General features: G+C 49.7%; 1 protein-coding gene across 23 annotated transcripts in view; it reads left to right on the top strand.

The window, feature by feature from the left end:
- The window catches only part of NSD2 (nuclear receptor binding SET domain protein 2), a 76462-nt gene that overhangs the window by 42823 nt on the left and 19457 nt on the right, over nucleotides 1–14182 (top strand). For 18 of the 23 annotated variants that reach the window (XR_009540463.1, XR_009540462.1, XR_009540464.1 and 15 more), the window contains exons 6-9: nucleotides 605–749; nucleotides 3071–3189; nucleotides 4695–4776; nucleotides 6006–6130. Coding sequence is in view for 17 of the 23 variants with exons in the window: in XM_060148891.1 (XP_060004874.1) it covers nucleotides 605–749; nucleotides 3071–3189; nucleotides 4695–4776; nucleotides 6006–6130 (471 nt within the window). In the remaining 6 variants the exon portion in view is untranslated. Of the gene's footprint in view, nucleotides 1–604; nucleotides 750–3070; nucleotides 3190–4694; nucleotides 4777–6005; nucleotides 6131–6553; nucleotides 6647–8502; nucleotides 11091–14182 lie in introns of those variants that run through there. The other 5 variants (XR_009540466.1, XR_009540465.1, XR_009540467.1 and 2 more) reach the window with 3 other exon arrangements.

Here is a 14182-nt window from a genome sequence, read left to right as displayed (position 1 = left end):
CACGGCCCGGACCCACTCCTCACAGCCCAGTGATGGGGCTCTTCTGGAGACCTTGTGAAGATGCGCGTCCCCGGAGCGGGGCCTGAGGATCTGCATTTCCTGTGTGCTGCAGGGCCTGGGAGCTCTGTGTCCCGGCTGTGAGGAGTGGCTGTCTCAGGGTGCAGCGGGGCGGGGCTCCTTGGCCACGTCTACGCCCTCCTGAGCGCGGACCTGAAAGGAGGAGGGTTGGTGCTACAGCCAGTGAGAAAACCAGCCAAGGGCTCGCCCCTGCACCCAGAGGTGGTGTTTCCTCCTGCTGGCTACTCAAGGCTGCCTAGGAAATTGCAAGTTACCGACAGTTTAGTGATTTTGGAAAAGTTTACTTTTTCTCTTATCACTTATCATTGCCTGCATTTACACAAATAAGCTGGAATTGTTTCCACCAGCGCTGTTTTCAATGAGTTACACATCAGTTAAACACTGTTTTTGTTTGAAGCCTTTATGGGACATAGTTCCATGACGTGGGAGTGAGAGCACCACATGCTGAGTAGCCAGGGGCCGTGCCGCGCGCATTGTGTGAGTTCGGGCGTCCAGCCTTCCTATCGCACCTTTCCTGTGTCCGCAGGTTGTCGCTGAGCACCCGGACGCCTCTGCCGAGGAGATTGAAGAGCTGCTTGGATCCCAGTGGAATATGCTCAACGAGAAACAGAAAGCACGCTATCACACCAAGTTTGCCCTCGTGGCCCCGTCCCCGTCTGAAGAAGACTCTGGTAACCGTAGCTCTGTGCTCATGTCCTCTGCGTAGCCGTGGTGTGTGCCGTGTGGCGGCCTGCGCTCCGGCTCTGACCCGAGTGCAGCGGTCACAGTAAAGCAACCTCCGCTGCCTGGTCTCCTTGCTCGTTGTCGCCAGAGCTGTTCCATGGGATCCTCTGTGGCCCTGCGGGCCCCTCGTTCTCCTGCCCCTGCAGCCTGTGTGGGAGGTGTGGTGAGGGAGCAGAAGGGAGGCACGGAGTCCAGGCGGCCTCCAGGGCCGAGGCTCACGTGACGGGCCGGGGTCAGACCTCAGGCCTTTGTCCTGCAGCGAGGCTGCCGTCCCGGCTGGGGCTGCGCCTGCACCTTGTGGGGGGCTTCCCACTGTGGGCAGGCGCTCTGGCCCTGGGGCTGGCCGTTCATGGCCTGTTGGCCTGAGAGCTCACAGGGTGAGGAGGGTGACCGTGGACTGACGTTGAATGTGGGTAGCCTCTGGTTCTTTTCTTAGGCCTTCAGGGCGAAGAAACAAAAAGTGCCGCTCTGCCCTGGGCTATGGTAAGAGAAGGGAGGCTTAATGCTGTGAGCTCTGGGGAAGACAGGTCACCACGGTTGGGTGTGTCCTCCCTGCCTGTGGGAAACTGACACCTGTAATGGGAAGATAAGTGTGATGTGTTTGGGCATACGAAAGAATTCTGCATCTCTCAAGGCTCGTCATTGAAGAGTCGTGCAGAGGCCTCCAGACCCGCCTGACAGGGTGCTTCGTGGGCACGAGCTTCGTGGGCACGAGCTCGGTCAGCACCGAGGTGGCCTACATCCGTGTTGCCTTCCTGTTCTGTTCGCACGTGTTCCCATCTTGATTTTAGGGCTTTCTAGAACTCCACAGCAACCATCTAATGATATCAATAGTGAACTTCATTCAAGTTGTTCAGGGTTTGTTGCGAATACTACGATTTAGAATAGGGAGGATGTTTAGGATTTGTGTATTTTCTTTAAAAGGCAAAAAGTTTACCAGACTCTATCAGTACGCTACATCTAGAAAAGTGTCCTTTTCAGTGACTGCTGATTTAAGAATAGTCAGGTTTTACTGAAGCCAGATTCACCTTATCCTTGAAGAGTGAGTGTGACTTGATTGTGTGTCCCACTTTGTCACCATCCCGAGTACTTGGCAGACAGGAGCATGGGTGGTCCCTGCCCCCAGTGTGTGTAAGGTGTGTGTTTGCCCTGCAGGCCTTGAGCCCTCCCTCTCAGGGACCCCAAGATGATGGGCCATGGTGTCAGCTGTCCCATCCTTTCAGTGTCAGGAATTCAGACAGATGCCCATCTTGCTCATCTCTGTAAGAAACGACCGCTGCCTCATCCCGACACAGGGGGAGGACCTTATGTAGAGGGCGAAGGACTACAACTTCACCTCCCCTGGGGGCTGTACCTAGTGCACACGTGCTGAGGAGGTGCTGGCAGGCCCGTGGATCCACAGCCACCGCTCCACAGGCCTCTCCTGGTGTTCCCCTGAGGCCAGCCCAGAGCTTAGTGAAGGCCACTCTCAGGCCGGCTTATGCCAGTCTGGTACTGGCAGCTGGTGAGGCCAGCGCTCCGGTTCTGCTCTTCTCTTGCAATGTTGGGCCTGGACCTGAGGCGGAGCCCCGGGCCCGTATCAGTCCAGGGCTGCGGGACGCAGGGACCTGAGCCTCCTGGCGGGTGTGCTCCGCCCCCCTCCGTAGGGTTTGAGGACAACACTGCCCTCCCAGGAGATGTTTGGTGAACAGTCCAGGAGCAAACCCTGAACCTCTGTAAAGCAGTCCTGCAAATGGAGACACTGGATTTGTGTTAAATAAACCTTGGCGTGTTCAAATTAGTCCTCTCTCTAGAATCTGCATTCTTACCTTACGTCTTGTTTTTCTGTCAGTACTGTTCGGACACCTTAAGTCTCAGATTAGGTGGTCTCCCTGAGGACACCTAACATGTGGCACAGTTAAGCAAACATGTAGAAGGCGCTTAGTCTGCAGATACACATGGATTGTTTCACTTAAGATGCTTCTTTAAGGAAATGTGTTAACGGATTTTGTAAAAATACTGGGTTATGTTTAGATTTAATGCTATAGTACATTAAAGTGTAACAGATACCAATATAATAATCCCTAGATGAGATAAGGATTTTCTACTTGCCATTTGGAAAGTGCAGAGGTTTGACCTGTGGTACTTAGGCCCTGAGGAAATGAACAGGGTTTCAGGAGGCCCATCGCTGCTGGAGCTACACGCTGAAGGCGCTGGGCAGCTGCTCGGTGCTCTAGAGGACAGCTTGTGGAGGGTTTTTCATGTAAGTTTCCCCCATCCCCATTCCAAGGTAACTTAAATGGGAAAAAAAGAAACCACACGAAGAGGACACAGGACCCTATAGAAGATGCTGAAGTTGAGGACGCTCCCAGGAAGAGACTCAGGACCGACAGGCACAGTCTTCGGAAGGTAATTACGTCCTGGGTGGGCCTGGCTGCGGGAACCAGTTCCCCCGGGCCACAGGCGGGATGCGGGGAGGCGTCCTCCGCAGGGGTCAGCTGGAGGCTGGGGCTGGCCTTCCCCTTGGAGCTTCCTCAAGAAGGCCGCTGAGGAGAGCAAGCTTTTATCTGCCAGGGAATTTAACACATCCCAACACTGAATGATTCTTGATGTTCAGATTCAACAAAATTGTGTACTTAAAATGACTCTTGAATGTAGGGCATATTATTCAGTGTATAAATAATGAGTTGACAGGAGAACATCAAAATCCACTGTATGTTATGCTTCATAAGAAGTTTAAAAATCCATTAAAGGCATTGAAATAGGTTTTATGAACCTATTTCATGGACAGGAGAGCACTCTCCCGGGGCACCTGTCAGGTGTCCAGCAATGAGCTAGGTAATGAGCTAGGTAACACTGACGTGTGCAATTACCTGGGAGCACATATTCAGTTTCTCCTCTGGCCACCTGCCGTTGAAGTGGTCCTTTACTGGCAGGCATGCTGACACTGGTTGCTTTGAAATATTTGTATAAAGGATTTACCTAAAAAAAAAAAAAAATGTGTGTGACCCTGGACATTTGAAATACCAAAATTCACATTAAGTAGCTAGACAGAAATTTTACTAACTAGTAGTTCAGGAAATAGCAGATGATTTTTAAAGAGAGTAGTGTTGAGTTTGATTTTTATAAACCCAAGTTGATAAGCCATATCAGGTATAATTCCTAATATGCTTTGAGCACTTGGATGGGCCAGGTAGCATTCCCAGTGCTGGGCACCTGTTACTTTGTCCCCGGTCTTGTGACCCATCCCTGCTGGAGTCCGGGGCAAACTCGGCCTCCTGGGCGGCAGGGTGGCTGTGAGGCAGTGGTGCCCCAGTGCTGTCCAGACTACATTGTTTGAATTCTGAGCGCTAGACCAGTCTTCATGATAGTTTTGTGTGTGCGCTATTTTTCTGTTGTGAAATGTGCTTTCGGATGATCTTGGTTTGTGAGCTTTGTCTGGGGCTTATCTCAGGATTGGAAATGGTCCGCCTGGTGGGCTGGAGCGAACCGGGCGCACTTCTCATGGACTGGGCTCCCCTAGGGCAGAAGTGGCGCTCCCTCCGGTTCGCTGCACTCTGAACCCAGAGGACGGTTGGTAGCATGTCGAGGAGCCTCATTCCAGGTTCTCAGAGTGGCTGGTTAGGTCAGGGTTGGCCTGGCCCCTGCCCCTCCCTCCCAGCAGCTGTCAGAGTGGGGCGGGTGGGCAGGGGAGGATCGGCCCAGTGACGGAGAGGGTGTCAGCTGGGCGGCCACAGTCGCTGACTGTCTGTGCAGAGCACGCCTCCGCAGGAAGACGTTTCTGTCACACGGCTTTTCAGCAGCCTGTGTTCGTTCACATTGGAGACTTTTCCCCTTTCTTTCCTTTTTCATTTTCTTTGTTCTCCCTTCCTTCTTTCCTCCCTTCGCCCCCCCCAACCCCCCTTTTATAACAGAGAGAGACGTTCACAGACAAAACATCCCGCACAGGCTCTTGCAAGGCCATCGAGGCAGCCTCCTCGCTCAAGAGCCAGGCAGGTAATGTGGGCGGCGCTCCTTCCAGGTCCCCTGGGCTGGCAGTGGGCGGCCGGCCTGGTCCTGTCCTCGGGGAGCCCCCCTGGGGGGGGGGTGGAGCCAGGGATGAGCGTGTGAGCAGGAAGCTGGGACCTAGAGGGGGCGGTGGGAGGAGGTTCTCATGCGGTTAAGGGTGAAGTGCTTTAGTGTGAAGTTGTTTTCATGGTCAGCAAGTGTCATTGAAGTCACTCTTCTGCTGACTTCTACTTGGCTGTATTGTTTTCAGTTTAAATTATATTAGAGAAGTGATTCGAATCAGAAATGTCCAGGTTTCTGACTTGATGGTACCAGTTGTTGCTGTAAATCCCACTGTTTTTAGTACCCAATTCTCCATGTATATTAGCTAAAAAGCAAAAGTAATGACTGGTTATTTCTGTTCTACATGTTGAAGAAACTAGCTTAAAATGTTTGTGAAAAATAACTGTCAAAACAATGAAGGGGGAATCAGGTCACTTTTTACCTTTTCATTAATTATCTTTTTGATGTATCTGTCTGGTAGTTCATTAAAGAAAGCTTACCATCTCCAAATCATAATAAGAAAGGAAAATAAAATTCAGAGTAAGTGAAGATTGGAAATGGCTCTGTTTCCCTTATTTTGCATAAAGAGCTGTACTGGTTTTTAAAAATTAATTGAACAGACTGTTTTAAAAAAACAGACGTTTGTGAACAATTTGAACACTGAGTGGACATTTGATGATAGAAAGGGTTGTTACTTTTAAGTGTGATAGTGCTGTTGTGGCCGCATTCAGACCTTACGTGCAGAGGCGCTCTAGCTTCCCATGGGTAAAACCACATGCCTGGGATCTGCTGCAGAAGAGCCGGCAGGGGGACGCGGCGCCAGGCGTGGGTGGACTGGTGTGGCCCAGGTGGTGGGTTGGGGGCCGGGCAGGGGGACCTGACATCAGGCTTGGGTGGACTGGTGTGGCCCAGGCGGGGCTTTGGGGGCGGGGTAGGGGACGTGGCACCAGGCGTGGGTAGACTGGTGTGGCCCAGGCGTGGGTTTGGGGACCGGGCAGGGGGACGTGGGAGTTCACTGTCCAGCTCATCAGCCCTGATTTTTCCACAACAAAAAGTTAAGCCCAGAAAATCCATCTTCAGAAACTTCATTTACTAGCGGGGTACTTTTAAAGCAGGAAAGAGATTGAGGGTTTAAGGTTTCAAACTTTACTTTATAAACCAAAATTATCTTACAGCCACAAAACATCTGTCTGACGCCTGCAAACCCCTGAAGAAGCGGCACCGGGCCCCCGCAGCGGCGTCTGCGTCGCTCGCCTTTAGCAAAAGCTCCTCTCCTTCCGCATCCTTAACTGAGAATGAGGTAAACTCATAATGATAGTGACCATCACGCACGCACACAGAGGCCGCTTAGCCACCCACACTGAAGTGTGATGAAGGGCAGGCTTAATCAGCGTGACACGGGTGTTCTCCACAGACGCAGGGAGGTTAGGTGCTCTGAGCCGTGTCTGTTTCAGAGAGAAATACACACACACACGGTGTATGCGTAAATGTACGTGGCTGTACTTCAGTATTGATGCTTTTAATTGTGCTTGAAATCTGTCTTCAAGATGTTGGTTCTGTGATTTTTCACCCGGTCCTAACCTGACAGCGTGAGCGGGGCTGCCCGCGGGGCTGGTGTGCTCACGCAGCGGGATGGCGGGGCCCACACGCTGTGCACGTGCCTTGTGCCTTCCGTGACTTTGGGTCCACAGCTTTGGTCCTTTAAATTCTGGCATGTTTTTAGGTCCCTGAGTGTCGAGGTGAGTCAGGACTGCCGTGGTAATGTGACTTCTCTTTTCTGGACTCGGAAAGTAACCGCTAGTGAAATTGTAGCTGTTTGAGGCTCTCACACTTCACTGTATCATGACATCTAGAGCATCATCAAATCTGAAGTTTTTGCCGTTAATAAAAACAAAATGAAAAGCAGCCTCAGAATGTAGGTATGGCCCTTTTTTGTCCAGAGGGAGTCTGGCATTCCCAGCTGTAGAGACTACCCAAGGAGCTTGTTGTCGAGTCTTAATTTCTTGTTATTTTGTTCCCTGTGATTCTTCTTCTCATTGTAGACGTGAGTCCTGTTTTTAGACTATCTGTGAAGAGATGCTCACCTTGGGCTTTTTCGGAACAGGGTAGTGAGGCAGGGAGTGGGTCAGAAGGCGGCACTTCTGATGTGGTCTCCACTGTGGTCCATGGTGGGGACGGGGTGTCCCCTGCTCTCTCAGCATCAGCTGCTTATGCCCATTAGAGGGGGCCGGGCCTTCGGGGGTGGGCTTCTGCTCTCGCAGGCGTGCAGGGGCCTCGGGGCGGTGTGGGGTGGCGCTCTCGGCCAGTCTTAGTGGGTGTAGGTAACTGAACATTTCTTACATTTGGGCACGGTCAAGACAACACAGGAAGAATTCGCTGAGCTCCTGGGAGCTTACTGAGACATGAAAAGGCAAATTCTATACAAAACGTTTTTCCTAGTTTTCTTGTCCAAGTTCAGATTAGTATCCTAAAAAGTTAAATAAAAGGTGGTCTGCAGTTCTAAAGAGGAATACTAAAAGCTTCAGTTCCATAGACCCTGTCACTTAAGGCAGTTTGTTTAAAACACTTTTTAATGAGTTTTTCTGGCATCATATTTTGGCCCACGTATTTGGTGGAGTTTTTACTTCCACTGCTGTCAGATACCATCAAAAGAAAAACACTGAGGCCGCTGGGATCTTGTCTGTTGTTCCTAGTCGTGAGTCGTGTGGGTTAGAGGCGTGGATCTAGAGCAGCTCACTGCGGGGCCAGGATGGCGGCTAGAGGGTGAAACATGTTTGGCAGACACACCTGACGGTCTTACATCGGTTTTGACCAGGATGAGTTTCATCTTCCTGGCTTAGACATTTGTTCTGAACTTGGGAAGACTTAGATGAAGCATTTTACAATCATTAGGCTTAATTGATTTTTAATTCTTTAGAACTTCAGAAGTAGATTATTCAATACATTTATATTAAATACATTAAAATCATACACCATTTTGCATCTTGAAGGTGGTACATAGATTCTGTAGTGTGCATTCTGTTCCTTACATAAAAACATTTAAGTTACTAGGCTTTTTCTATCAGGCCACTTTTGTGCAGTTTATATAAATCTCACATTAGAGTTCATTTTTATTAAAACCGCTTTAGGTGAACAAGAAGGCTTGTCTGTTTCTGTGTTAACACTACTGAACTACAGTGCACATTTACGACGTCTGCCAGGCTAAGTGCCTTTTAGCACGAGAGGCAAAGCGCAGTGTTGTAAAGAAACATTCTAGAAGCCGCTAGGTCCGGTTCTGGTGGGCACTGGGCGACCATGGGGCTGCTGTGTGCCGGGTTCAGACTGGCCCCTTATTCGGGGTGAGTCACATGCCCTTTGCATGTTTATATTCTCTCCTTTCAACACCATTGATTAAAATAAGGAATTTTCATAGGGTTGGTGTTTCAAGACATTTTAGGTCATGTTGTGGTCTAAATTCCTCTCACGCAAGGTATATGTGATCAATAAAACCTTACATTAGAATAGTTATTCCATAGTAGTACTGCATCCCCTAATGAGGAGGACAGATTAAAATCACACACTTGCATGACAAAGACCTGGGAAGTAATTAATGTGATTTAAGTGTTTTGTAATTTCATTTCTTATTCCCTTAGTAGAGCAAATTCTTATTTTTTTCGCCTTTACTGGTAACAGCTTTTATGGGAGCCCACACCAGCCAAGTTGGATTTGAACTCAGCTGCTCTGTACTGCACTTAAAATGATGTAATTTTCCAAGATGTCTGCTGCAGGCGGCGTGTCATCGTGCACACTCAGTGGCATTCCTTTCACAATCAGTTATGGAAGATGTGTGATAATCTGTTTTTACTGGTATTAATAACACATACAATGAAGAAAACAGATAACAAATTTTAAGACCAAGGTAAGATACCTAATCAAGGCCATTTAACCAATCACATTCATCTCATAACAGAAACACATTCATATTCCAGTGGTCAATGTAGATTTCAAGTTGAAAGGATGCCCTCGATCAGGGGCTGTCCTGGGCGTGTGACAAGGACAGCACACTGAAGAGGTTCATCCTGTTAGAGGTCGTTTTTCTCCTCTAGTTCATAACTTAACTGAATTTTTATTGAAAAAAATGTCAGCACCTGTACCTTCAAAAATGAACAAACAGCACACATTAAAAAGAGTCCTCGTTGACTGTTCTCATTGCTAATGGAATGTATTCAATCCTGTAGATAGTGAACTAATTTCCAACATAAAAGGCAGGAAGACTTTTGATTCTGTCTTTTTTTACTAAACAGTTTTACTATGACACTAGCTATAGTAAATTTGTAGGAAAAAAATGTCATTTACAGTATCATTGTGAACCATTTAACTCTTTTGATTCAATAACCCTTATCTGGGGGGGGTCCTATAATCAGGTTATTTACACCAACCTCTTCATTGGTTGCTTTTGTAGAACATGAGCCATTATATTAAATGTCTCAATCTTGGGTGACCACCTGGTGTGCCCCAGGGTGTCCGCATGTTTGCATGGTGAGGAAAGGCCTCCGTGCCCTTCAGGTCATAGAGGCGGGAGGGCTCTTCACGTTACCAGGCCGGTAGCACTCGGTTCATTCCGAGTGGACTCTTCAGGTGTGTTTTTCCTTTAATGAGAGTTTCTCACTAATACTTGTGTTCTAAACCATTAAGTAGTGTAACGCATGTAAAACACTTGGGGTGCCTGGCGCCTTGCAAGGACTTAGTGGTTCGCTATTGTGACAATAATGGTTATAACAATAAAAATAATAAAATCACCATCATTCCATTTTTATCCAAAAGTATAAATTTTGCTTCGGCATGAAAAGCAATCCTCTTGACTGCACTGTGCGCGTGGGGATAAAGTAACCCTAGAAGCGGCACACGCCGGGCTTGACTGATGCTTCCGGGTACTGGACTGTGGCTGGGGGTGCGACTCTGCTCAGACTCCGTGGACACGGGGCCTCCAGGACGGCCTCAGTCACGCTGTCCCTAAGGGACGTGGAGGAGCTCGGGACTGATGAGGGTTCTCAGAGAACCAGTCACTAAATTTTAAAATGTGGAAGAACGGTGGTGTAAAAATGACCCTAGTTCAAGAAGCCATTACCCAAAGTAAAGACTCGAGCCTGGAAGGCCTTTGACAGTCAGGATTAAGAGACTTGTTTGAAATTATGGCATGATGGATTTTGAGTTGGTAGCCAGCCAGCGACCGACACGTGATGGGTGGGTTAGGAGCCAGCAGAGAAAGGGGCGCCTTCCTTTTTGATGGGGATGACTCGATGCTGTGTCCACAGGAGCAGCGTAGACTTAGCCTCAGCTGAGTAAATAGGGGTGAGTGCAGGAGAGGGGGAGGGGGCGACGCAGTGTGTCTCAGCGCTGGTTGGGGGGGAGCTCATCCCAAGGCAGGCGGGAAGGTGCCCAGCAGGCAGAGGCAGATGTAGTCAGCATTGTTGTGGTCTCGCTGAGGAGCGCTGGTGGGGGGCAGAGTTCCCGAGAGGGCCTGCCCACAGCTTCCCGAAGGAGGGGAGTGGAAGGGGCTCCTGCTTTGAAAGAGCTTAGGGTCAGGCAGTAGTTTGTCTGCAGGAGTACAGATTCATTACGCTGCTGTTTAGCGCGGAATGTCTTCATTTCCTAAGGTCAAAGTAACGCTGATTCACCCTGGTCTTTGGTCATTTGAGCTGACAGTTGTTGAGGTGACTGGCTATATCATGCACAGAGTCACTGCCGTGACCGCTCCTTCCACGTGCCACGCTTGGGCCTGGTGGGGAGGTGGCTGCGAGGAGGGCCTCTGGAACAAAACGGGAGGCCACAGGCGGACACTAGTCTGAGTGTACAGAAGCTGAGATGGTAGCTGTTCCAGAGATGAAGGTAGCCCGCGGTACCGGAGCGGCCCCCCTGGGCCCGTGCCGTGTTGGGTAGAGCTGCTCCCACTGCCGCCCCGGACTCCTGTCTCCTTGTGCACCTTTCCCAGAGTCTTCAGCTGTGGGGGACTTAGGTGGCTGCCTCTCAGCCCTCTCTTTAGCATCTCGCACATTTATACCTCCCAACTGAAAGTAACCTCACTATTTTAAAGAGGATATTCCTAAAAACCGACAAGAAACCTAAGTGAAGTTTCACAAGGAAGCAGAGTTTCAGAAACGTAAGGCAAAAGGGTGGCTTTTTGCCGTGTGTGAGTGTGGGAGGGTTAGCCTGCTCCCGGGTGGTCTCTGTGAGGTCCCCGTCCCAGCGTTAGCTGTGCTTGATGCCGTGGTTTTCATGGGAAGTCCACGCAGAACCACAGGAACGTTTCAAGTGGAGTGCTCAGGGCCGGGGAGTGGGACGGCGGGGGCGGGGGGGGGGGTTGGCCATTTCAAGAGGTTGCCGTGGTAGGGGACGGGAGCAGCTGAATACACCGGAGGAGAGGACAGCGGAAAGGCGAGGTTTGCCGCCCCTCTCGGTCTCCTGGGCCCTGGTCTGCTCCCCCAGGGTTAGGTCTGGGTTGTGTGAGCGTGGCCAGACTGGGGGTGACTCTCATACCTATCGAGTCTGTCTTAGAAATGTTCTAACGAAAAGCCAGACTGTAAATTAGCATCCACTTCCGAAAACATAAAAGGTGCCCAGGTGTGGGCTTAAAATTAGGGTTCTCCACCAAAAGCCTGGACGTTGGGCCCACTGTGGCAGATGAAGAGCTGAGATTTTGTTCATCATTTCAGTAGCAGTGTAAGTGTTTTAAATAAAGGAGCGTCCTCTGTCCATTTGATGAGTCCAGTAGAAGGAGCAGTGCTTGCCTGGAGGGTGACTCTTGGCTGGCTTGGGCGAGGCCTCGTGCGGCCCCAGGTGGGCAAGAAGGCACCCCCCCAGCCCCGGCCCAGGAGGGACTCCTGTCTGAAAGGGGAGCTGGGGAGGACAGTCACTGTGACTTCGGCAAGTGTGCCCGATCCCTTTTCCATTTGGTTGTTTCTGACTCAGCTCCTTTCTGAAGCTCCTCTGCTCCTTTCAGGTGTTAGTTCACGTTGAAGGTTGTTCTGGTCACAGCTGGTCGTTTGTATGTGGACGTATGAGAGCGGCCTTGACTTAGTGTGGAACTAGCATTTCTGCTTTAAAATCAATAGCTTCACCACCTCGGCTTTTAGAAACCTGTGAACAGAAGTAGTAGTTGTTGAGGACTCAGTTTTATCTTTTAGATTATGAATCTAAATTACAGTCTTCTGCTGAAAGAACCGAAATATCACTATCTTATTAGAAAAGGTTTCTCAAAATGCTCTCAAATCTATGATTGGCTTTCCTTTTTTTTTTTTTTTTAAGAAATATGCTGACTCCTGTATATTTTAGGATTTTTGGTCAGTGAAATTGATTTTCATCCTTTTAAGTACTGTTTTTGCTGTTTTACCTAGAATATTAGAAATTAGTGCTGATTTGCTTGCCAGTGATGGGAAGTTGGGTGTCCTTTGCAGGTAACAAACACATGCCTTGCATCCCTCCATCTTGTTGCTTGTACTGCCAGGGTCAGGGGCCACTCACTTTGGGCATTTCCACCAGCGAGGACACCCTGGGGGGCCCTCCCGCCTGCTCAGTGTCTGTTCAGGAACCAGACAGGCCTCATCTTGTGAGATGCCTTTGTAGCTACCTGGTTACCTGGTAGATCCATGGCTACAGTGTTTTCTGGCCTGAATGTAGGTGTTGGGGTTTTGCATATAATTCTTTGGCATGTGTTTCGAAGCATGTGCTAACCGTCTGGGGCATATTGCACCTTCCAGAAACGGCTGAGGCTGGGGAGGGCAGCCCGGCCCATCAGTGGGGGTGGGGTGGGTCGCTCAGCGCTGGCCCCTCCCCAGCTCCCCTCTCTAGCCCACTCTCTGTGGGACAGCCCCCGCTGGGGACTCAGTTGGGACAATGTTGGGTTGATAGGACATTTTAGAGACTCATTTTATCTGTGACGAGGGCTGGCCTTGCGTCTGGAACAGCAGCCCCACGGCCTGCCTGGTCACCACGTGGTTCTCACTGTCACCTCCTGGGGCTGTCGGTTCTCACAGGAGCTGCCTGGTTAGAAGGTGGGTGTGAGGATAGTGCCAGGGTGTGTTCCCATGACTCAGACCTGGACTTTAGGGGCAGCTAGGAAGGGTCGAGCTGTGTCATCTAGAGGGGTTGCTTTAATACAAGTTCAATAACTTTTGTTTGAATTGTAGTATTTCAGGTGATGAATGATTAATTTACAAATTACTTTAATCCCACCCTAATATTTCACTGTGATATTAACTTGGAAGACCTGTTTGAGATTAGTCTTTTGACTTTAAGCTCATTAAATCTCCTGGGCACAGGATTCGTATCATTTGTCAATCCAAAATCCTATGTGAACACACTTCTAGTTATCTGTTTCTTCCTTTACAAAAGCGTAACTTAAACATAAAAGTAATGTTGGTTTATAGAAATATCTGTTGTTCAAGGTCTGTAATTGTATTTTAAAAATGATGTAGTGTTCAACTTGTGAAGGGATGTGTTTTGTTAAAAGATTTGAACCTCACTGTAACTCTGTCCGAGGCGTAGGGGACTGCTCTCCAGCCCCGGCAGGGAGGGACCTGCCTGGGATGCGCACGAGTCGCTTCTCGAAGTCGGTTTAAATGTGTTCACTAGGTTACATTATGTTCGTTAATAATCATCCTGAAAAATCCCTGTAATGATCACGGAGACCGCATTCTCTGCCCGTAGAGGAATGTATTTCTGAGGCAAACGGGCAGTTCCGTGCTGTCACATACTGAGTAGAGTAGAGTATTTTCAGACTGGAGGAAACTGGAAAGTCAGGAGCTAAGCTGCTGGTCGAGCAGCCGCAGGCATGGCTCTGGCGGATTCGGGCGCGGCGGGAAGTGCCCGGCAGTCCGCGTCCGTCCACTCAGTCACTGCGTTTTTCTCTTTCCGAATGCATCCTATTGGATATGGAATAGACCGTAGAGGTCGTAGCCTGAGATTTGGGACTGTGTTGGGACCGTGCAGGTGAATGTGTCGCTTTCACAAACGCATCTCCGAGTAAGTACCGGCCCCTGGTGCACGTGGAGGTGGAGCCTGCAGCCGGAGCCAGGTGCCCGCCCGCTCTGCCCTCAGACCCCCGGCCGGCCGCGTGCTAGGGGTCCGCTGAGTCGCGGGGAAGGGGTGCGGTGGGATGGAAGCTGGACCCTCCCGCGCCCGTCACGGACTGTGCTGTTGTAAGGTCTGATGCTGTGTGTGTATCTTAGACCCATCAGGACATGCGCCTCGTGTGTGTCGTGAACATTTATACTTCCATTCAAAATATGTATTCAGTGTTTATTTCCTCAAACCAGACTTTGTTAATTTAGGAAATATCTCCAAGTGGAAACGTGCTCACTTTTTCTGTAAATCT

This window comes from Lagenorhynchus albirostris, chromosome 4 (assembly GCF_949774975.1).
Source record: "Lagenorhynchus albirostris chromosome 4, mLagAlb1.1, whole genome shotgun sequence".
In the NCBI taxonomy this organism is placed as follows: Eukaryota; Metazoa; Chordata; class Mammalia; order Artiodactyla; family Delphinidae; genus Lagenorhynchus; species Lagenorhynchus albirostris.
The sequence above is the reverse complement of the archived record's forward strand: the minus strand, read 5'-3'. Positions and strand labels throughout refer to the sequence as shown.